The 24,546-nt window shown below is 40.7% G+C and overlaps 1 protein-coding gene across 6 annotated transcripts; it reads right to left on the reverse strand.

Moving 5' to 3' along the window:
* Window positions 1-849: 849 nt before the first annotated feature.
* Window positions 850-24,114, reverse strand: LOC115193983 (DNA-binding protein Ikaros). Of its 6 annotated transcripts, none has more exons than XM_029753176.1 (8): window positions 23,612-24,114; window positions 18,515-18,568; window positions 18,221-18,343; window positions 11,967-12,248; window positions 9,495-9,662; window positions 8,863-8,988; window positions 2,788-2,919; window positions 850-2,000 (listed from the first exon to the last, which is right to left on the reverse strand). In XM_029753176.1, the coding sequence occupies exons 1-8, from the start codon at window positions 23,958-23,960 to the stop codon at window positions 1,291-1,293; spliced, it is 1,944 nt and encodes a 647-aa protein (XP_029609036.1). In that variant the 5' UTR covers window positions 23,961-24,114; the 3' UTR covers window positions 850-1,290. The 6 variants fall into 6 exon arrangements, with proteins under 6 accessions (XP_029609036.1, XP_029609035.1, XP_029609040.1 ...); XM_029753175.1 differs by having other exon boundaries at window positions 2,788-2,922; window positions 23,612-24,113; XM_029753180.1 differs by having other exon boundaries at window positions 2,788-2,922; window positions 18,515-18,631; window positions 23,612-23,713.
* Window positions 24,115-24,546: the final 432 nt, after the last annotated feature.

Raw genomic sequence — 24,546 nt, forward strand, 5'->3', positions numbered from 1 at the left:
GAAAGCCGTGGTATATCACGGGTATGACCAAATATTTATTGTTACTGTTCTAATTACGTTGGTAACCAGTTTATAATAGCAATAAGGCACCTCGGGGGTTGTGGTATATTGGCCATATATAACACCCCCTCACGTGTGTTTTTTTTTTTTTTTGGTTAAATAATGCACGGTATATTGCTTATATTGCTTATGGATGTAGTTCATTCTATAGCTCATTCTTGCATGTTTTGTTTGAGCTCATTTTGAAAGCAAAAGTCAAATTGAAAACAATATTGGTATTGTTGAATCCGATTTTCATAATAGCAAGATAGGACTGATGGTTTGGTTAGCTAAACAAGCATGGGCTCCCGAGTGGTGCAGTGGTCTAAGGCACTGCATCTCAGTGCTAGAGGTGTCATTCCAGACACCCTGATTTGAATCCAGGCTGTATCACAACCGGCCGTGATTGGGAGTCCCATAGGGCGGTGCACAATTGGCCCAGCGTTGTCTGGGTTTGGTCGGTGTAGGCCGTCATTGTAAATAAGAATTGGTTCTTAACTGACTTGCCTGGTTAAATTTAAAAAGTCTGTTTAGTTACCACAGCAACTACTGTAGTTATAGTAAACTCCACAGTGAATGTTGAACACATTTCTACCTGCAAAGTAACACATTTCTTGTGGCAAATGTGCTAAATTATAGCCATGGTATAAAAGAGATATTCAACTTGGTGCTCTAATAATGCAACTCAGTGGAAGGTTTAGTTCCACTCCTCTACCACGTTGTGGAACACACCTTCCACACCGTTCACTATTTTACATAGAACACATAGCCCCTTGTTGATTATCCCTTACGTAAATGTCAAGCAATACCTTGCCATTTAAAAGCCAACTTTATTGGATGATTGTATTCTTTAGAATAAAATATACAGATATTTCTCCAGGTAGGCTATCAGAAAACAGACATTTATTTAATGTATACAGACATCAAAGGGTAGATCAATGACTTAAAACTATACAGTATGTGACAGATAATACTTACTGCTGAGGCACAATCCTTTCTAAAGTTGTTTGTTTTGTTCACTGAACAGTTATTTTAACACCTTTTGTTTTCTAAAAAGCAGATGGAGGAATCATTTCCCTTTTCCTCCTGAACATGTGAAATTAACATAAACTAGTCTTGTTCTTTGTTTTTCAAACATGCAACTTCTTGACAATGTATAAAAATCGCCACTTTCAAAGAGCAAGTGTGTGTGGGTGTATGTCTGTGTGTTCGTGTGTGTGTTCATGTGGTAGTGTGTGTTCAGTGGGCCACTCAGTAGCAATGCTCCCCTCGGGTCGTGTGTGAGGAAAACTCGTAACGGTCCTGACTGCGGTGGCCACAGAGGTTACACTCGAAGGGGTCTCGGAAGCCGTGGCAGCCCATGTGGATGGTGTACATCACGTGGTCTAGGAAGAGGATGCGGCAGTGTTCACAGCAATATGCCCTCAACTGCTCCCCCTCTCCACTCAGCACCTTGAACCCCTCTGAGGCCATCTCGATGCTGGCCCGCATGGCCTCGTACTGCCGCTGCTGCTCCTCCTTCGCCAGGGGCAGCACGCCATTACGTACCGCAGGCGTGATGTGGTTGTTCAGGTAGATGAGGCCCGATGCCCCGCCACCTGCCCTCTCTTCATTGTTGCTCTCCGTGTCAGTGGAATCCTGGCCACTGTGGTTGGGGGAGCCGTCCCTCTCGCTGGAGGCTGATTTGGACTTGGCGAGCAGCAGCAAGTTCTCAGCTGCGCTGTCCTTGGCTGACAGGCCGTGGCCCCCCGCCCCTTGGCCCTCTGGAGGCGGCTTGTGGAGGGGGTACATGGAGCCAATGACCCCCACGTCAGAGGAGGTTGGGGAGGTCTGGATGAGAGGTCGCAGGGACTCGGCACCCAGGTAGCTGATGGCGCTGTTGATGGCCTGGTCGATGACATGAGGCTGCATCAGTTCCCCGGGGTTGCCCTCGAAGGAGAGGTCGGAGAGACGCTTCCCACCTGAGGATTAGAAAGGGAAAACAGATGAATTACCAATGTTACAATTCAAATAGAAAATCCTCAGATCAAACACTAATGTTTCTCTGTAGTTCTAGGGGTCAATGTTAATTAGTTTTTTTCTTTAGCTTTATTTAACTAGGCAAGTCAATTAAGAACACATTTTTATTTTCAATGACAGCCTAGAAACAGTGCGTTAACTGCCATGTTCAGGGGCAGAACGACAGATTTTTAACTTGTCAGCTCAGGGATATGATCTTGCAACTTTTCAGTTATTAGTCCAATGCTCTAACCACTAAGCTACCTGTCGCCCCAAAATGTATTGGTCACAATTATACTGATATTGATTGGTGATTCTCCTTATTTCGAGTATTCCATTCTTTAGTGTCTCATGGCTGATTACTCTGTTTTATTTGTTGTAATTTTTTACATGTTTTGTCAATATATTCTTATTAATATATTTAATTCATTTCATTTAAGTAAGAGTCATCTTCAAATAAAGGTGTAATACACAAAGCCTTAGAATCAAGTTGAATTCGATGGAAATATTATGTTTGATCAACTTAAATAAAGCTCAAACATTGTTATAATGATAACAGATTCCAGGCACAAGGGTGATCATGCTGAATATGTGTTGTTTTATTAAATAGCATATTCTGCAGCGCAATCGTGGCAAATCAGAATGCACCAAACTGAAATACGCAACTCTCACATTTGGAACCTAAGTCGTGTGCTTTGCAGTTAAAGCAATGTTTGGTGGTATACAAAGGAAGGAGACTTTATCCCTTACCTACAAACTTCTGTGGCATAGTGCTCTTACGTTTGGCTACATTATTAGCTAGTCTTTCTAGCACCAAGACTCTCTCAGATCCCGTCTGGCTTAAGTCTTCCCTCTGCTCATTCTGGTTGCTTTCTTCCTTTACTACTGGAAAGCAAGATAGAAAAGTAGGTTTCAGAATCAAAGTAGTAAAATCTGACCCGATCAAATGTAGGATTATTGTATAACAGGATCTTGCTAATATTGGCTTAAGCATCCCTGAAAGTAGATTTCTTACAGGGTGCAATGATGAGGATGCTTTTATTGAGAGACAGTTGGAATACAGTGCCTTCAGAAAGTATCTATCCCCCTTGACTTATTCCACATTTTGTTGTGTTACAGTCTGAATTCAGAATTGATTATATAGATTTTTTTTAATCTCACCCATCTACACAGAATAACCCATAATGACAAAGTGAATTTTTTGCGAATGTATTGAAAATTAAATACAGAAATATCAAATTTACATACAGTTGAAGTTGGAAGTTTACATACACTTAGGTTGGAGCAATTAAAACTCGTTTTTCAACCACTCCACAAATTTCTTGTTAACAAACTATAGTTTTGGCAAGTCGGTTAGGACATCTACTTTGTGCATGACACAAGTAATTTTTCCAACAATTGTTTACAGACATTATTTCACTTATAATTCACTGTATCACAATTTCAGTGGGTCAGAAGTTTACACACACTGAGTTGACTGTGCCTTTAAACAGCTTTGAGAATTCCAGAAAATGATGTCATGGCTAAAGAAGCTTCTGATAGGCTAATTGACATCATTTGAGTGGAGGTGTACCTGAAGATGTATTTCAACGTACATCGGTGCGAAAAGTGCAAATCAATCCCAGAACAACAGAAAAGGACCTTGTGAAGATGCTGGAGGAAACGGGTACAAAAGTATCTATATCCACAGTAAAACGAGTCCTAGATAACCTTAGAAGCCACGGCTCCAAAACTGCCATAAAAAAGCCAGACTATGGTTTGCAACTGCACATGGGGACAAAGATCGTACTATTTGGAGAAATGTCCTCTGGTCTGATGAAACAAAAATAGAACTGTTTGGCCATAATAACGATTGTTATGTTTGGAGGAAAAAGGGGGACGCTTGCAAGCCGAAGAACACCATCCCAACCGTGAAGCACGTGGGTGGCAGCATCAAGTTGTGGGGGTGCTTTGCTGCAGGAGGGACTGGTGCACTTCACAAAATAGATGGCATCATGAGGGCGGAAAATTATGTGGATGTATTGAAGCAACATCTCAAGACATCAGTCAGGAAGTTAAAGCTTGGTCACAAATGGGTCTTCCAAATGGACAATGACCCAAAGCATACTTCCAAAGTTGTGGCAAAATGGCTTAAGGACAACAAAGTCAAGATATTGGAGTGGCCATCACAAAGCTCTGACCTCAATCCTATAGAAAATGTTTGGGCAGAACTGAAAAAGCGTGTACGAGCAAGGAGGCCTACAAACCTGACTCAGTAACACCAGCTCTGTCAGGAGGAATGGGCCAAAATTCACCCAACTTATTGTGGGAAGCTTGTGGAAGGTTACCCAAAATGTTTGACCCAAGTTAAACAATTTAAAGGCAATGCTACCAAATACTAATTGAGTGTATGTACATTTCTGACCCACTGGGAATGTGTTTAAATAAATAAAAGCTGAAATAAATCATTCTCTCTACTATTATTCTGACTTTTCACATTCTTAAAATAAAGTGGTGATCCTAACTGACCTAAGACAGGGAATTTTTACTAGGATTAAATGTCAGGAATAGTGAAAAACTGAGTTTAAATGTATTTGGCTAAGGTGTATGTAAACTTCTGACTTCAATTGTAAGTATTCACACCCTTGAGTCAACACATGTTAGAATCACATTTGGCAGCAATTACAGCTTAGAGTCTTTCTGGGTCAGTCTCTAAGAGCTTTGCACACCTGGTTCCTACAATATTTATAACTTATAAAAATTCTTAAAGCTCTGTCAAGTTGGTTGTTGATCATTGCTAGACAGACATTTTCAAGTCTTGCTGTGGATTTTCAAGCCGATTTAAGTCAAAACTGTAACTAGGTCACTCAAGAACCTTCATTGTCACCTTGGTAAACAACTCCAGTGTATATTTGGCCTTGGTTTTAGGTTATTGTCCTGCTGAAAGGTGAATTTGTCTCCCAGTGTCTGTTGGAAAGCAGACTAATCTAGGTTTTCCTCTGGGATTTTGCCTGTGATTAGCTCTTATCCGTTTATTTTCATCCTTAAAACCTCCCTTGCAGATGTCAAGCATACCCATAACCTGATGCAGCCACCACAATGCTTGAACATTTGAAGAGTGGTACTCAGTGATATAATGTGTTGGATTTGCCCCAAATATAAAGCTTTGTATATTTAGGACATAAAGTTCATTTCTTTGCCACATTTTTTTTGTTTTACTTTAGGCCTTATTGCAAACAGAATGCATGTTTTGGAATAATTTTTATTTTGTTCAGGCTTCCATCTTTTCACTCTGTCATTTAGGTTAGTATTGTGGCGTAACTACAATGTTGTTAGTCCATCCTCTGTTTTCTCCAATCAAATCAAATTTTATTGGTCGCATATACATATCTAGCAGATGTTATTGCGGGTGTAGCAAAATGCTTGTGTTCCTAGATCCAATAGTTCAGTAATATCTAATACACAACAATACACACACATCTAAAAAGTAAGAGTATAAAAAAGTAAGAGGATACACCTACTCATTCCAGGGTTGAGCTGTTCTTGCCATAACATGGACTTGGTCATTTACCAAATAGGGCCATCTTCTGTATACCACCCCTACCTTGTCACAACACAACTGATAAAACGCATTAAGAAGAAATGAAATTCCACAAATTAACTTTTAACAAAGCACACCTGTTAATTGAAATGCATTCCAGGTGACTACCTCATGAAGCTGGTTGAGAGAATGCCAAGAGTGTGCAAAGCTGTCATCAAGGCAAAGGGTGGCTACTTTGAAGAATCTAAAATCTAAAATATATTTAGGTTTGTTTAACACTGTTTTGGTTAGTATATGATTCCATATGTGTCATTTCATAGTTTTGATGTCTTCACTATTATTCTACAATGTATAAAATAGTAAAAATAAAGAAATACCCTGGAATGAGTAGGTGTGTCCAAACTTTTGACTGGTAGTGTATATACTGTATATATATATTGCATTCGGAAAATATTCAGACCTCTTTACTTTTCCCACATTTTGTTATGTTACAGTTTCATCTAAAATGGATTAAATAAAAAATGTCCTCATCAATCTCCACACAATACCCCATAATAACAAAGCAAATACCCCATAAAAAAAACTGAAATATCACATTTACATAAGTATTCAGAACCTTTACTCAGTACTTTGTTGAAGAACCTTTGGCAGCAATTACAGCCTCGATTTTCTTGGTTATGACGCTACAAGCTTGGCACTCCTGTATCTGTCTCTGTACTGGCACCTCCCTGTATATATTGTTATTTTTTACTGCTCCTCTTCAATTACTTGTTACTTTTATCTCTTATTCTTATCCATATTTTTTTAAACTGCACTGTCAGTTAGGGGCTCGTAAGTAAGCATTTCACTGTAAGGTCTACACCTGTTGTATTCGGCGCATGTGACTAATACAATTTGATTTGATTTGGGGAGTTTCACCCATTCTTCTCTGCAGATCCTCTCAAGCTCTGTCAGGTTGGATGGGGAGCGTCGCTGACTAGCTATTTTCAGGTCTCTCCAGAGATGTTCGATTGGGTTCAAGTCCGGGCTCTGGCTGGGCCGCTCAAGGACATTCAGAGACTTGTCCCGAAGCAACTCCTGCGTTGTCTTGGCTGTGTGCTTAGGGTTGTTGTCCTGTTGGAAGAGGAACCTTCGCTCCAGCCTGAGGTTCTGAGTGCTCTGGAACAGGTTTTCATCAAGGATCTCACTGTACCTTGCTCCGTTCATCTTTCCCTCTATCCTGACTAGTCTCCCAGTCCCTGCCGCTGAAAAACATCCCCACAGCATGATGCTGCCACCACCATGCTTCACCGTAGGGAAGGTGCCAAGTTTACTCCAGATATGATGCTTGGCATTCAGGTCAAAGAGTTCAATCTTGGTTTCATCAGACAAGAGAATCTTGTTTCTCATGGTCTGGGAGTCCTTTAGGTGCTTTTTGGGAAACTCCAAACAGACTGTCATGTGCCTTTTACTGAGGAGTGGCTTCCATCTGGCCAATCTACCATAAAGGCCTGATTGTTGGAGTGCTGCAAAGATGGTTGTCCTTCTGGAAGGTTCTCCCTTCTCCACAGAGGAACTCTGGAACTTTGTCAGAGTAACCATTGGATTCTTGGTCACCTCCCTGACCAAGGCCCTTCTCCCCCTATTGCTCAGTTTGGCCGTGCGGCCAGCTCTAGGAAGAGTTTTGGTGGTTCCAAACTTCTTCCATTTAAGAATTATGGAGGCCACTGTGTTCTTGGGATCTTCAATGCTGCAGACATTTTTTGGTACCCTTCCCTAGATCTGTGCCTCGACACAATCCTGTCTCAGAGCTCTACGGACAATTCCTTCGAACCTCATGGCTTGGTTTTTGTTCTGACATGCATTGTCAAATGTGGGACCTTATATAGACAGGTGTGTGTGCCTTTCCAAATCGTGTCCAATCAATTGAATTTACCACAGGTGGACTCCAATCAAGTTGTAGAAATATCTCAAGGATGATCAATGGAAACAGGATGCACCTGAGCTCAATTTCGAAGTCTCATAGCAAAGGGTTTGAATACTTATGTAAATAAGGTATTTCTGTTTTTTATTTTTAACACATTTACAAAAATGTAAAATAAATGGTTTTCACTTTGTCATTATGGTGTATTGTTTGTAGATTGATGAGGAAAAACATTAATTTAATCAATTTTAGAATAAGGCTGTAACGTAACAAAATGTGGAAAAAAGTCAAGGGGTCTGAATACTTTACGAATGCATTGTATATGTGTGTGGGATGGGATGTATAGATAATATGGACAGTGTCTGTATAGAATATGTCGAACTGTATATCTGAAGAATAGTATATCACAGCCATTAAACTCTGTAACTGTTTCAAAGTCACCATTGGCCCTGAGCAGTTTCCTTGTTCTCTGACAACTGAGTTAGGAAGGATGCCTGTATCTTTGTAGCGACTGGGTGTATTGATACACCTTCCAAATGATTGACTTAAGACATTTCAGCTTCTCATTTTTTATTCATTTGTAAACGTTTCTAAAATGTCCACTTTGACATTATGGGTATTGCGTGTAGGCCAGTGGCACAAAATCTCAATTTAATCAATTTTAAATTCAGACTGTAAAACAACAAAATGTGAAAAAATTCAAGGAGTGTGAATACTTTCTGAAGGCACACACTAACTAAGCAAAGGAGAGTGATCAACCTGTCTCATAATTTCCTCTTATAATAATACAAACCTCTGCTCTCTCGGCCCACTTCCTAATGTTGTCAGATCAGTAGGTTACATGCACATCCACCGTCTATGGATCATTTGTACAAGAGGTATTTTAACGTGAGCAAAAGCCACATTATCTTACTATATTTAACTTTAAGCCGTGTTCCACATTCAGGAAATTATTATTAGATTTAAGCAGAACTGTCCATTCATTTTTTTAACAAAACATGAACTGAAAAGATTACAAGGGAAAAGACGTCAGACTCTTATTTATGGTTCGTTGATTCACAGAATGAAGTAGTAAAACTTAAAGACCGATCCGGCATCCAAGAAAATAAGCTGCCACTCTATTTTACTACTGAATAAAGTGTTTTTCCCCTTCAGAATAACTGGGTATGAGTCAACAGAAACCGCCAAAAGCCCTCGTCCAATACATTATGGAAGCCTTACTGATAGAGATACAGCATTTATTGTGCAGATAAATGTCATAAAATGTTCTCCTGACCTGTTGGGAGTATTGTTGTAATTGCAACATTGTTGGTTCATTAGCGTTGCTACCAGAGAGTCATGAGTAAACTACAGTGCACAGTAGGTCAACCAGTGTGGGTGGAGGTGAGAAACAGACACTAACCTGTATAGATGCTGTTCTGCAGCCCCATACACTGGAGATAGTTGTGGCACCTCTCCTTGTGTTCCTCCAGAGAGCTACGCTGCTTGTAGCTCCGCCCACAGTAGGCACATTTGTGGGGTTTTCCAACTGTAAGATGTGACATTGCTAGAGCGGTGAGCACTGACAGCAATACATTGAGAGAGGTATTCAAGTGCATGTGTGCGGTCCATAGTACTGTCCATATTGTGAGTGGTGTATACTGTATGTTGTATTTTAAGCTATAATGGGATTGTTTTTCATTCTCCAATAGACCCAGTCACATGTTTCATTCACATGATAAATGTAATGGTTTTACAATCATTTCTTTGCAGATGACAGATATGGCTCCCACTCCACAATAAGACAAGATATCCATCTCACAGAGTACACTGTAGGTGTTCCCTCACAATTCCACCTGGTAATTACCATGGTCGTGTTAATTTGGCCCTAAGCGGAAGAAAACTGACTGAAACAGTGAGGGACTACATTGACTTGTCCAATAAGAGAAATTCATTTTCATTTTCTGTTGCAAAATGGTTTTAAAAACGCATGCCCTAATGAACACAGCCCGTTTCCACAGCACACTGACCACTACTCCTCCCCTCCGAACTCACCGGAGTGGGTGCGCAGGTGACCGCTGAGGGCATCTCTCCTGCGACAGGCGTAGTTGCACAGGTGACACTTGAAGGGCTTCTCTCCTGAGTGGAGCTTGATGTGGCGCAGCAGGTTGCCTTTCTGGGTGAAAGAAGCACCACACTGGCTGCACTGGAACGGACGTTCTCCTGAGGACAAGAAACACCACACAGCATGCTGTGAGGGCCATCACACAGGTACGGCTGCCACTCATCTGCAGTATGAACACTTTAAATGTAATTGGCAGATTGCAAATGAGTGTTTGGATATTTTCCCCTAACAAGCACACGTTTGAAATCTCACAAACACACAACTGGAGTATAGGCATCCGTAAGTTATGTAGATACTATCATGTAGATGTTAACATTAAATAGGAACATTTTCAGCAAAATCTTGTGTCGTGAGCTCAGACACAAAATTACAATAATATAGCAAATTAGTGTTTTATTTGTAAGAGTAGGCCTATATGACTGGAATTATATATGTTTTAGATAAACGAGGGTTCATGCAGAGTGTTGACAGTGTAAGGTGAATGTATGAATGGGCTTTCTTTTTTGTCATCCTACAGCAGGAGATGGACCAATTTGTAGTTTGTATCAGTTTATCAAGCATTGGGAGTTTCTAGTTTGCTTTGAGATACACCAATGTCAGCTCAGCTCAACGAGAACAGCCTCTCCTCAGACAATAATAGGCCAGGTATAAAGCCATTGTCTGAATTTTGCTATGTGGATGCAGGAACTAAAGCATCCCAAATAGCGCCACTGTGGATGTGAATTCGGGGTCACTGTACTAAAAGACTCCCAAGTACTTGAACACAGTGGATGATGGAGGAACTCGGAGCACAACCCAATCAACCAGCCTAGGAGGGTTTGAAAGCGGAGTGACACTCCATTTCTCCGTGCTCTCCCTGGCCCTGCACCTCAGAGCCGACTACCACTCTGATCGAACAAGAGCCTTTCAGACTAAGGCTGCCAGTTTCGTAATGCACCAGTGCCTGGGTCAATTTGATCTGAAAATCTAATTTTTTTCCCTCTTCTTTGGCTCTAAAATAAGAGCGGCCCATCACAATGCAAATTCAAGCTAATTTGAATAAAGCGAAGGAAACACTTTGTGTTGAGAGCCAGTCTTCCTGATCAGTGGTTCTGGAATAAACCAATATCCATCCTCTCCGCGTGTTGTGGCATTCTGTGAGAAGGTTTTAATATGGCTTTTTTTCTTCTTCAAAAGGCCCCATAAAATAAGACTCACCAGTGAAGCAGCAAAAATATAGAAAAAAGGAAACTCATTAAAAATGCATTTCAGGAGCAGATTCACCACAGAATATTTTCTATTTAAATAGGAGGCACTTCATTATATATTTTATTATACGTTCTTTTGCATTTACATTTAGTCTAGTGTTCCTTTCTTCCATTTTGGGTTTCATTAGTTTCTAAAGCTTGGCAGTTAAGTGCCTTTTTAAAAAGTGTTCCCCCCCACTGGTTTGGGTTCATTTCAATAGAATATCAATTTTGAATTTTGAAAAAGTTGTAATACTTGGATAATTGCCATTTTGTGGAGATTCCTTTTAATTGCTGCTGATATCCTGTTTTTCAACTGTGATTTAAGGTCATGTTTAGGGACTATATTCATCTTACTTTTTTATTTTATCACACAACAAATAGACCACAAGCATTTTCTCTCTTGTAATAATTTAAAAGGACACTCAGAGAATGAGTCACCCAAAAGTCACCCATACAGAATATCTAGATACTACACATGACACATGACATACTTGACTAATACTTCCATATTTTACTCTAAAACTCCTGTTTACAACAGTACAGACCAATATATTGACTGTAGCACAGTAACTATGTGAAAATACACCTCCGAAAGCCATTTGACCACTACAAACCAATGAAAGCTCTATATTATCCACATCAACTAAATGGAATTGATCTCCTCATGTTAAGCTCTTCCATCATTAATTAACTCCTATTGGTAAAGCAATAACTTCTAAACAACAAGTATTCAACTGCTTCACTGCACCTCACTTACTGAGAAAGTGCATGGGAACAGTTATCACCTCCTGGTGCTTCTCTTACAGAATACAGCACAATTGGTGCATACCTAGCACTGTAGCGTGGTATCCTACTTAGTGGTGCTTAGTTCTCCAATATACAAAAACATACTTATTAGGTGATAAGCATGCAATTCATTTCTGTAAAATAGTGTGAAAACCCAATTACTTGTGTTGTAGCCTATGCTTTGTGGACAACTTTGGAATAAAACTTTTGAACAAAGATTTACCCTAACAGTGCTCTGTCTTCTGCTCTGTGTCTGAAGTGAAGATAAAGACACTGACAGAATCCATCTCAGCTTCTCCACTCCACATACACATGATCTCTCTGTAAGGCTACCTACCAATGAGCGTGGGTGCAAAGTAAGGGCGATGGGTATCGCAGATGGCTTACCAGTGTGGCTTCGCTTGTGCACCATCAGCACATTGGGGCCAATGCAAACTATCCCACAGATATCACACTTGAGCTTCCCGTTGGGCAGGCGAATACCCCCGGCCGAGGAGTAGGGGCCCTTGCTGCCGGGGCCGCCTGCATGGGAGCCGTTCACTTTGGCCCCCGAGGCATCGAGCACGCGCAAGTCTTCCGCACACTCCTCCTCCTCCTCGCCATTCATCATCATGTCAAAGGCGAGCCCATTCTCCTCGTCACTGCGAGCCTCAACTTTAATGTTACAGGCTGGAAAAGAGGGCAGTGGGCCACTGTTTAGAATAGGAGCATGTTTCTGGGGGACTATAGCCTACATTACTGTGTAGAAATATGAGTACATTACTACGTTACTATTTGAGCACATGTAAATCTTTGACTGTCTATCGGTCAATATGTGACTATTAGTTTAAGGGCACGTGTCTGTTTCTCCCTCTACTTGAATGGTTGTTTTAGTCTATGAATATGTATCGGTGATGGTATGCCTCACCTCCAATGAACTTACTGATAGCAAAAGTTCATTGCAGAGTGAGAGCATGTAAATCAGCACTTTCTGTGCAGCTATCCTCAATTCAACTTGATTGGCTGAGCACACTAGGACAAAACTTTGAAACAAATTTGGTAAACTCATGCAGTGGGTTCTTGTGATCAGTGCTCCAGATCAAACATAACAGATGTTTTATATATACATGTATATATATATATATATTATTTTATTTTTTTTACATTTATTTTTATATATTTTTTTAACTTTTCGTTAAGGAAATAGGGAAACTCATACTGCATCTCTCATCATCACACTTCTGTGAAAATGACAGCAAGATAAACAGGAAACAGAGACACAGGAAGCTGTGTGAAACAAGGGACGGCAGCGGTGTAAACCAGTCCAACAAACTACGGTAAACAAACACACGCACACTAACACTCGCACACCAAACAAGTAAGGGAGAAATAATAAATGTAAAAAATGTAAACGATAATCCAAAAACGCTTGCATTCTAAGTGTAACACAATGAATGTTTGATTTATAGATATAACCCACTGGTAACATCTAGTTTTGATTTACATTTGGTTTAATTGTCAACTAACATGAATTCAATGTGAAATCAACAAAGAAATTCACCATGTCATTGGATATAGGTTAAAAGTTGGGTGAAAAAAAGTTTAAATGCCCTTACGTTGCTAACTTTTTGCGAATTCAATTAGTTTTCCACATTGATTCAATATCCTCACATTCAATTTTTGGTTGAAATGATGCGGAAACAACGTTGATTCAACCAGTTCTTTGTCCAATGGGAACTGTTGTTTTCACTAACTTTGTAACCAGACTATGGCATGGCAATCCATTTGCACAAATATTTTGTTTAACCTTTATTTAATCAACATCTATCATCTCAAAAAGCACAACTATACAAAGTAGCGGATGTAAAGGAAATGTGACGACAGGCATCTGATTGAGTATTGGAGGGATATCAGGTCAAGTGACTGGTTCCTCAGTTTGTTGGACTTTACTTTTAACCACTTAAAACCTTGACAATCCCTCAACTATTAGCCTGTGATTTGCATGTCATGTTGGTTGATTTCCTCATGTGTCTAACTTGTTTGTACACCCGAAGAGGAAGGAGTGGAAATAATGAAATATAGGAATCTATAGGGAAAAAGGAGAAGCTTCAGAAACAGGGCCTACCTAACCGAAATACCAATCATTATGGTGAGGTGACAGAAAGGGAAGCACAGACAAGGAATTGTAAAACAGTGTAACTGAAACAGTCTTTTGTGGGACGCTTGTTTTCACTGACACTCCTAGGGAACAAGCTCCCATAATGCATGATTCATCCAGTGAGATGGGGGGAAAGGCAACTTGTGTGAACTCTTTTTGACTTTTTTGTTGCTCTCAGATGAAACTTCAGTATTAACTGAATACCATTTTGGTGATACTGGATCAAATCAGCCTTTGGTATACAGTACTATGCTAACTACTCAAATAATACAATTAAGCACCACCTTGGTGATAGTGGACAGACCAAAGACCAAATAACGTTAAAATTAGTTATGTTATGCTAACTGCTGAAATACTGTACGTCCGTGGCAGCCTTGTATAAAAAAAAATGCTCCTCCCTCACCATACAACATTTTGTTTGTAGCCCAACATTTTGTCTGTTTGCCTGTTGTTACTTGTCTTTGCAAGTGGACACATAGACCACTACATGTCTTTCCGCTGAGCAGGCGAGATGAGGGAAACACAAACCATATGCTTATAGAAATCGCACACCCGGCACAAAGGAAGTTAGCTAGATGAAAGCAGAAAGGCACAGGTTACTACTGACATAGAGAGAACACCCCGGGCACTGATAACCATAAAGAGCATATTATCACTAACCACAGATGCTGAGTTAAGGCCCGCATCTCCACAAGCATGTTAGGCCTACTGGTCAGCCAGAATCATAGACCTGAGGATTACTGGGTTGTTGGCTACAACATGAATACAACCATTTTCTTTTTTAAACGTCTATGTGATTACAGTAATGAGAGAAAAAAAGATTTCACTTCCAGAAAGGGCTCTTGTTGCAATGGTGTTACCCTTTAGAATCTCACTGAGACTTTCTGTTGCCTTTTGGTTCTATATTATTCATAGTAAAATATGTATTGTTCATTTGACTTAAATGTCTGGTGTTGAAATTGAGAGTTGGAGCTAGTGATTCACTGCTGTTGGTTTATTGCACTATCTCTTTGTTTGTCCTTTCCTGTGAGATTTGACACTTGCTTCCCAAAACTAGTAAATCAGGATGTGTGACAAGCATGATATAAAGTAAAAGCCCTTCTTCCCATCCCCAATTTAGTCTCGACTTCCCCATATATCCCTGAGAAGCTGCAGCGCAGCAGTAGTAGTTCCCTCGGCCTTGCCGATGTCAATGCTGTCTAGCTCAGCTATGAGCCTGTGGGTTAAAGAGGGGCCAGAATGACAACATGAGGGTTGGTGTAGACCACTGAAACTGAAGTATCTTTCCAGAGACCTTCCGTGACAAAACCCTAGGCTTATTTACTTTGCTTGGAAGTAAAAAAAAACAACTAAAGACATTATTTTCAACATTGTAGTCGACCATATACTTAGTAACAGCTCCAGTGTCATTGATTTGATTCGCTGGTACAAAAGAGATCCCACACTGAAACGCACAATCTACTCTGAGAGAACTAGCAAAAAAATAGGAAACACAGGTAACTGATAACAAGCCATTGATGATGGCTCAGTTATGTCGTGTGGAAGTTAAAAACAGCCTGTCCGAGGTTCCTGCAACGGGGCTGCTTTTCTCAGTGTCTGATGAAAATAGCCCAGTGTGTGCTAACTCCGCTGTGGAACCAACCACATGTGTGTAAAACCACATAGACGCCATACTGAACACAATTCCATTGGGTGTGTCAGTTTCGATAAGGAGCACCAAAAGCAAAGTGTACTTTTCCCCACTCTTTCGAAACTAACCTAGCATTTTCAGGGAACTCAAAAGCTTACCACTTCAGTCTGAAATAGACAGGATTGTCGTGAAGACTGGATAGCCCTAATTATTCATACATACTGAAAGAGAAATTGTGTCACCGGACAGGCATACCGTGACATGTCATTTGTGACCCGATTCAGGAAACTAGGTGTCTGTGTGACTGTAATGACAAAAAATATTTTCAGATAATTTAATTCAGTAAGGTTACCTTTTGTGACAATGTGTATTGTCCTTCCCACACAAGGGAAATCCTTTTTGGGGCTTTTTGAATCATATGGTGAAGGCTGTGTAGGATGAAACTAGAGAAGCTGTGTAGGACAAACCTACAGTTTGTTAGCATTGGAAAGTGAATGGAAAACTGCAACAAACAACCTGGCTTTGAGGTCTTGAGATTCTGTTATACTTGCAGCCTCCTTGTCTCAGTTACACAGTCCTGCTTGCGCCCTGCAGTTCAGGCCAATAGCCTTTGTACCACATGATCCTAACAGATAATAATAACTCCCTGATGCATTTTGGGGTTTATCAGAGAGCCAGCGATGCATTGCATAGATACAGTATAACAGTCACTTCCTCTCACAGTGGTGATTAGATCTGTAGGGAGTGCAGAGCAACACATACTCAAAAACACTTACACTCACCCACACCCACACTCAAAGACAAACACTAACAAACACACACACTCACACTCACACTCACACACACACACAGTGTTGTCTATGTTTCTGCAGACCTCTGTCCTGATTCAGGACCTCTTCCTGTGTTTCAAAATAATATAAGACCAGATAAAGAGGTTAGGAATCATACAACACATCCTTAAAAAAACTAACTCGCCAAAGAAGACACTATAACATTTTATTGCTGATGTAATATGGGAATAATGTCTGTAACAACATTCCCAAATTGATTGACAATTGTCATTCATTTTTCTTAGGTATGTAAAAAAATGTTGACTTGTCTGACTGAAATCCCTATGGCATGGGCCCCATTGTGCATCAGTGAATATTTTAGTCATTTGAGCAGTTTTCCCTAAATATGTCAAATCCGGCGAGTGAAATTACTAATCATAGGCTCAATCACAAAGACAGTCATATGGAGAAAGAACTGCCTGACTGGACTGCACCTATGGCCTCCTCTTCCAGCGCTAGCTCAACTGCAAACATGCACAAAGCCCTAAAAAAAGGAGCATTTATGATAAACAAAATAAGTATAGTCCATGTAATGCTTCAGAAAGTCAATCAATTGGTGGCTCATGGATAAACCTTGGAACTGCAGCTGCGGCAGGTGAAAGCCTCAAAATATTTTACGATGATTTCACCTCAATGCTGACAGACCTTTTCACATTGACTAAGTGACTTTTGATGAAGATAAATGTGTACTTCATGGTTAGTAGGGCAGTTACAATAAATTCCTGGTGCATGTCGTAAACTATGGCATGCCGGCGAGGGTTGGAGTTCCTTATGTGTGCTTCTGAGTTAAAAGCTTGACAGTTGAAGTGAAAGCGTGAGTGTGTTTGCAGGTGCGCTGGGCTGTGTGGTGGTGCGATGCACTGGTGATGTGCAATGCTGATCTCCGATCTTGGCTCTGCTCCTGAAGACTTTATCTCCTGGAGTGTTGAAACTGCCTGACGGCAAGTTCTTCTTAGGAAACTCTTGCACATCCTATTTCAGTTTCCTCTGCTCTGACTAAACGCAGCCTCGAAGTACAAGGGTAAAACTACACCACACAGCTATCTGGAGCTAATATGAAAGGACGTTCCATTTTTACACCACAAATTATAGTAACACTTATTGTGTATTCCAGTTATCACAATCAACAACACGTCCCATAAACCTACCATAGATATGGTTGTATGAGATACTGTACTTTTACGTATACAACATGATATGGTTAACCTTGTACACAGGTAGTGCAGCACTGGGGGCAGGGGGTTCACAGATGTTCTCATGAAGCAAAAAAAAATCTAATTCCAAAACTTCATCTGGTAAATGCTGCCTGGTGTCCCCTGACACGCCAGTCATGTCCCGAGTTTCAATTCACTTGTAGATCAGCTAATGGTATTCCCTGGCTTAATTTAGTTACATCCTCATATCAAGGCCACATTAACCATTCCTTAAGGTTTTGCACATCATGTGACGGATGAGAGAAATGTCCAACCGTTCCTGCCAATGACCTAAATGCATCAAGACGACATGTTCAAAAGAACTAAGCTTGATTAAGCGCTAGGTTGCAACTAATGAGCGGAACTAAGGGATTTGTTGTTCATGTGGTAACTACTGGTTGGGATATCGTTACAAAAGTGTTATTTTACTAACACAAAATAGTTAAGTTACTGACACATTTGTTTTTATGAAATGTAGTTTTTGGTTTATTTTACTGTTAAGAAAATAAGAGGGTGGAACTTTTGCTGTTGTATCTAGTGCAGGCAGGTGTAACAAGCATGCATTATTATAAATGTATTCATCATATGACATTTATTAATATATTATGATAATTGCTCTTTTTAAATCATATTATTTTCATTATAAGTAGTATGAACAATACTATTACTTTTGTCCTTGTGAAGGTATACATATTTCTGAAGTTGCTATGGAAACTGCTAGGTTTTGGGGCATACAGGTGAAGGTTTGATGGCTACACTGGTCTAGGTGTAATAACTGGTTATAGGCCTACTGATGTGGGAGTGGTACATTGAAACATACGTGGCACAGACTCATATGAACTGTCACTCACCCATGCCTCCTTTGTCACCCCTATTGTTGTGTTGCAAATTGGAGCTGGCAGACAGGTCCTCTGGGACGGGCATGGCCTCGTCTTGGTCCTCAGACACGTCATTGGGAGGGGGGCTGTCCCTGCCTGCATGGGTAAACACCAGAAAACACCCATTAGTCACCAGAACACGGTTCATTATTGCTCATATGGTAGAGCCATAATCATCTATAATCCATTTGATGTGCGGTGACTGTGCCGCTCGGCTTGGGCTCTTGTACAACTCCCACTCTGAGGTCTGAAAACAGAGGCTCTTACCTGGCATCTGAGACATGTCCTGTGCCTCCTGCGTCTCCATTCGGTGCAGGTACTCTAATGGGATGGAGCGAGACAGAGATGTAGATGTGTTTAAATTGTATCAACGGCACCGCAGGGCTGAAAAAAAAGACAACATTATAAAAAGCCACAACTGACTAAAGCTATGACCTCTCTCTGTACAACTCTGTCACCCCCGGGCAAGATCGCTTTTGTCACACCGAAAGACACACCGCTGTCCCATTACATTACAAAGAATTACAGACGTTTTCATTACATGTCTGACAGAGAGGATGGGCTGGGAGAGTGGCTTGGCCCTGCGTGATGGGCTATGGTGATGAGGGGCTTTCAGACCACATTTGTTATTTATTGTTAATTTCCTGCCACCTAATCATCCAAAAACGCAAACTGACTGCCGCAAAATTAAGCAGAAAATTCAGTGGCCCTAGGTCACTGAGGATACGGCTGTTTGTCGTGCCCAGCTGATCGACGCTCGTGTTCACTCTAATTTACTGAGCATGCACCGCTGAGCGCGCCACTACCCGCGCAAAGACGTGTGCGAGAGGCACCGCAATCAGAAACAAAGAGAGAGGAGAGAGAGAAAGATAATAAAGAGAGGGACCCCGAGAGAGAGATAGAGATGGAGAGGGGAGGGGAGGGGGATACAGAGATAGAGAGGTGAGGGAACCAAGACAGACAGAGAGTGTATCAGAGAGCGAAAGTAAAGAGAGAGAACCAGGGGACAGAGAGAGAGATAGAGGAAGGAGAAGGCCAAGGGGCACCGAAGTAAGTTTCTCTCACACAAGAGGAGGGAATTTAGTGAAGAAGAGCACATCCCCTGGCCAGGGGCCTGCTGCATATCTGAGGAGTCACCAGTGCGCGTGGCCCCATTAATAATGCATCCGCCTCAAGCCTGCAGCAGATGGGCACAACAGCCTCAGCCTCGGCTCCGCCACTTCAAGAAGGCCCTTGGTGGAGCCGCTTTCCCGGCCCAGCCAGCCACACAGGGAGAAGTGAAGCTCCCTAAAATAGCGAAGCGAGCCCGAGGGAGAAGGGGAACCTAGGCCTTCCTGTTTTACTGACAGATGGCTCCACACATTTGGAACAAATAGTGGGAAGCCACCAAGCAGCCCCTGCTGCGGTCGCAAGGCACAACGTTCAGCGGACAGGCGAGTCAAGACAGAGGTTCGACAACTCACGAACACCCAGGACCCAAGTGGGGGAGGTGGTGGTGGGTTGGGGCAAGGGGGGGGGGGGGGGGGGGGTAGGAAGGGCAGAGGTCATTGGTGCAGAAGATGCTGGCGCAGCGAGCACAGTGGGTGTTGCATGCTGGTGTGTCGATACAGGACTAGGAGGCCCTGCCGGCACCATCATTCTTTAGCATCTGGAGTTTGGAGGTCGGGAGGGGGTGGTATTCTCATGTGCCTTTTTTTCTGGGCGAATGGTGCGAAGGGAAATACTGATCGTGTTGGTGGGGGACTTTCACAGAAGTGAGAAATGCATTCCCATGTTTAACCACAACACAGTTGTTAAGGCATTCAGAAAGCTGTATATTCACCCAAAGTAACACTGTTATTACTTTTAGTTATGCTAGATTACATTTTATTTTTTATTTTTTTTATCATCGTTTTGTTTCCTGGTTCATTATAAACCACAGGTGTTTGTGACAATTAGTTGGATATCTTAATGATATGTTATGTTGTAGTTTATTTCTTGTTGACAGTTCTCAATATATTTCGTGTTTTGTGGATGGTTTCATTCAGACAATATTTCAGAATGACACCACCTTAGTCAAATATGACAAAACAAGGCACTAAGGGCAACACCTGCTTTCTGAAAGTGCCTCACAAAGGGTAGGAAGAGTCATGGCAGTGGGTCTGAGTGCGCTCAGTAAGGGGAGGAGAGGCAGGAAGAGGGCTGTGGGTTTACAACACCCCCAGTCCTAACTCAAGGGAGTGTGTGTGTGTGTGTGTGTGTGTGTGTGTGTGTGTGTGTGTGTGTGTGTGTGTGTGTGTGTGTGTGTGTGTGTGTGTGTGCGCGCGTATGCGTACACGTGTGCGTGTGTGTGTGTGAGGGATGGATGGCGGGTGGGGTGGAAGGGCTGTACAGAGCAGGGTGCGAACACACGACAGGGAGCAGGGTGGAGACTGAAACAGCCAAACCGTTAAACAGCCAAAGTGTACAACAACAGAAAACTTTGGATACTGGGAGGAAGTAAAAACCGACAGACAGGATTTTATAATGTAAACTATAATTTGGCAACACATATTTATCATGTCAGGAATATCAACATAAAACATATGTGAATAATATGGGGCCTATATGAATGAATAAAACAGTCATATGAAAATCAATACAATCTGAGGGGTGATGTAGAACATTAGACTAAGTTTCTAAAAACTTTTTTAAAGAAAAGTCAAACAAGAATTTTATCATATCAGGTATTATTATTGAAAAAAAATGTTTTCACTCAAACTATTATAAGTATATGCTGCTTCTGTGAGAAGTGGGATTCAAGACTGTACCTGAAAATCCTAATTTGTTTCTCCAGAAAATCATCCATTTGGACAACAAATTAAGAACAGTGACTGTTGTTGCTAATTTATTCCCCCAAAAATTATGTAATCAGCTTGATTCATTTCATATATTTTGATACTGAGATGTAAAAATTAATATGAATTACTTTTTGTGTATTGAGACCCACCTCATTCATTCCAGTGTGAAACAAAACAGTATTTGTGCCACAACTCACTCATGCCTTAGCAACGACCCACCTGTGGGTCCCAAACCACCATTTGGGGAACTATGCCCTACTATATTATACCACGTAATATAATGAACACTCAAAACAGTCATCTTTTTCTTTTCTTTTTTAAATCTGAAAATTATAGAGAAAATACTCATTAGCAATTAATGAAACGTGCAGCCATAATTTGATAGATGACAATCGTAGTAAGCTGATGTTTTGGCACCTATTGTGGGTTAGAGGGGCTACAGTATAGGGGCACTGAAAGGAGTGTCCTTATTGTCCTCATTTGCATCTGACACACTTCATTACACCGGTATTCAGTGAGAATCATTTTAATAACTGCCTATCTTTCTCTGTCTCCTTCCTCAGTATGCTAATAATAAGGAAGCTGATGTGTCCATAAACATGTATTTGCAGCATTCCAACCTTCCTCAATAGGAAGAAGCAGATAAATCAAATGTCATTGTGCTATGGGGTGGGTTGCAATTCATTGCTTGATTTACTAAAAGTCATTTAAATATATCATGTTTTTTTATCTTGAGGGTGAGTCCATTTGTACAGGTCGCTGTGTTTTTTAATTTTGGATTCGTTTTTAAAATAAACGTTTCAATTCAAAAAAAATAATTCAGCAAATTCCTACCATAATAAGGCTATCGCCCAAGTTTTCACATGATTATCTAATTTTATCAGTAGAACAGAAACCTTTGAGGTGGCAGTGGTTTGCTTGAAAAGAGAGAAAAAGATACCTTAGGCCTGCTATCAAATTGAAATGCAAGTGTTTGGCTGCCCTAAAAAAAAGTGAGTAGCCTAACCTTGTTTAATGTCAATACTGAATGAGGAGGTAGGCTATGCTGCCCTATAAAGGCAAAACGCAGTAACTACGAATTTTGTCAAAAAGGTGTTCTAATGGCCAAGGGTGTTTTCTGATTCATGTGGTATATAGTTTCCTGACACAAGAACAAGCCAGTTGATTAGAATATATCATGGAATATCAGAAACTGCTGTCTGTCTAGACATAAAAAGATTTTGAAATCAGATTTGCAGTAAAAAAAAAAATGGAATACGTAGTTACTGCGTTTGGCCTTTGTAGGGCAGTTTGGACTGTCAACAAAATGGAAATACTATTGTTAACAACAAATTAAATCAAGTTAAAACAAGATCAACATTGCTTTTGAAGTTTTGTGAGGACAATCTAGACAATGCAGTAATGAAAATAGGATATCTTATTACTCCATGTTAACCAAATTAATTAGCCGTCTTGAGTAGGATTTTTCATTGTTTTATGGTTGTAGTTCTACATAACAAGAATAAAATATCCTCCGTGTTGAAGCTTGTAAAATGTTGTCCCAGCGCACAAATGTGTGAGGAAAGTATTGTGGAGTTGTTTCCCCATTATTTCTCTGAAAATGAATATTCTATCGTGTTCTTGTTGAATGTCAGTTTCACAACATGTTAACAGTAGGCGATACTTGAGCCCTGCCCACCAATACTATCAACACACATGTCAGGTTCGGATCAGACCAACCAATAATTCAGACCATCTTGGGCATCTTGAAAAGGAATTTTGAAGTGTGTGTCTTTTTCATGTAACTTTGAAAAGGGCATAGAAACAGATTACGTTTTTCATACTGTCGGCAACGCAGTTATAGCCTATTTCTTTCCGCTTTCATTGAGGACTGTTCAGATGAATTTTATACATGTTATTTAAATTGACTTGGTTTCATTTGTAATAATGGAAAGTGGACTTCTGAAATAAGAAATCCAGCTTGAATGACATGATGTAAAATGGTTTGTAGACTTCAGATATTCATTCTGGATGCGCACAGTTGCAACAGGTGGCAATCTGGCACGAAAAGTGAAACGAGTCTACAGAAAACTTTGAAACCAAGAAAATGTCTGTTTTTGTTTTTATGTTTAGCCTAATTCTAATAGGCTTAATTGTCAATGGCAAGACATATAGCCTACTGCTTCGATATGGTTATGATAATTGTGAGCAATTCCTGTGATCTCCTAAAATTTGTTTGGGAAAGGAGGAAAATATTCCATGATTCCATTATTTTCCAAAGAAAATACATTCGATATTAATTGTAATGCGTATCAAAATTGTATAACATTCATGTAACATTAACATTTTCCTTGATTTAGTCAACTCCGTTACATTCACCACTCGCGTCACAGGATTGCAGACGCTCACGCTCACGCACCTGCCCCAGACGTCAGGACAATGTTTTCCAATCTGTCACATAGTTCATTTTTAAAGAGTAACGATCTTTCATTTCTTACTATTTAGAAATACGAATCAACACTTTAAATGACATTGAGCTTAACAAGTATCGTGAAAGTTACTCTACCTGCTATTCCTTGAGTTTGCAGTATGAAGTTCTTCCAACTCTCCCCCGCTCCATGTGCAGAAGTTCGAAGCGCCGCGGCAGCCCCATGGAACTCTGCCCTCGGTCCCTCCCCTCTCCACTGTACTTCCTCTTTCCAGCCTAACATTTCTATGTTTCTGTGCTCGACTGAGGCATTTTGCTTGCTTTTATCCAGAGGCCGATTCTGCTCGGGGAGTCGATGCAGCAGCCCTTGGCACTTGCTTTGTGTCGTGCAAATAAAAGCTGACACCCAGTAGCCCATTACTGGCAGCCATGCATGAGATGGGATGAGGCGCACCAGGCTGGGCGCACAGGAGACTGGACGATTCATTGTTTATTTATTTATTTCGTAGAGAAGGATGGGGACTCCTCACTTGCATGGGCAGCGCCCCTTCAGTCCCCTGTTCTGGCATGCTATAATAGTCACAGTGCAATTAAAATAACAAAATGTGTTGGTTTTCCGATTATATTTGAACAACTATTGTGACTGCTTACATTGACAACAACCAACAACCACTGTAGAAAGTTGCATCCTTCCTTTTGCTTATGTATCAACAAATGAATATAGTCTCATATACTTGCCTATACTTTTATACTATTTCAACACGTATTTCATTATTTAAAAAATGCATAATAATTACATTTTGGGAATGTAGGCTAATGGGCCTATGTACTTAAAAAGGCTATCACCCAAGCTTTCACGTTGTTTACATCCTTTCAGTAGGAAAGATACCTTTGAGGTGGCACTAGTTTGCCTGAAAAGAGAGAAAAAAAGGAGATCTGTCTAGATCAGGTGATGAGTTTGAGGATAATGATCTGTTCTAGAAGTGTCATTTGACATGATTTATTCCAAGCAGCACTGCCATTGGAATAATGGGAAGAAAAGTAATGTGTGAAAACACCTAATTACAATTTCA

This window comes from Salmo trutta, chromosome 5, assembly GCF_901001165.1.
Source record: "Salmo trutta chromosome 5, fSalTru1.1, whole genome shotgun sequence".
NCBI classification, from domain to species: domain Eukaryota; kingdom Metazoa; phylum Chordata; class Actinopteri; order Salmoniformes; family Salmonidae; genus Salmo; species Salmo trutta.

Bases quoted from the DNA above. Each gene is read 5' to 3' on its own strand.
- LOC115193983 (XM_029753175.1), bottom strand. From the start codon at position 23,960: ATGAATCGTCCAGTCTCCTGTGCGCCCAGCCTGGTGCGCCTCATCCCA. The intron at 12,249-18,220 runs GTGAGTGACAGT...CCTCTTTTCCAG, and splicing joins GGGTGACAAAGGAGGCATGG to CCTGTAACATTAAAGTTGAG. The intron at 2,923-8,862 runs GTTAGTGTCTGT...CTTGCTTTCCAG, and splicing joins GCAGAACAGCATCTATACAG to TAGTAAAGGAAGAAAGCAAC.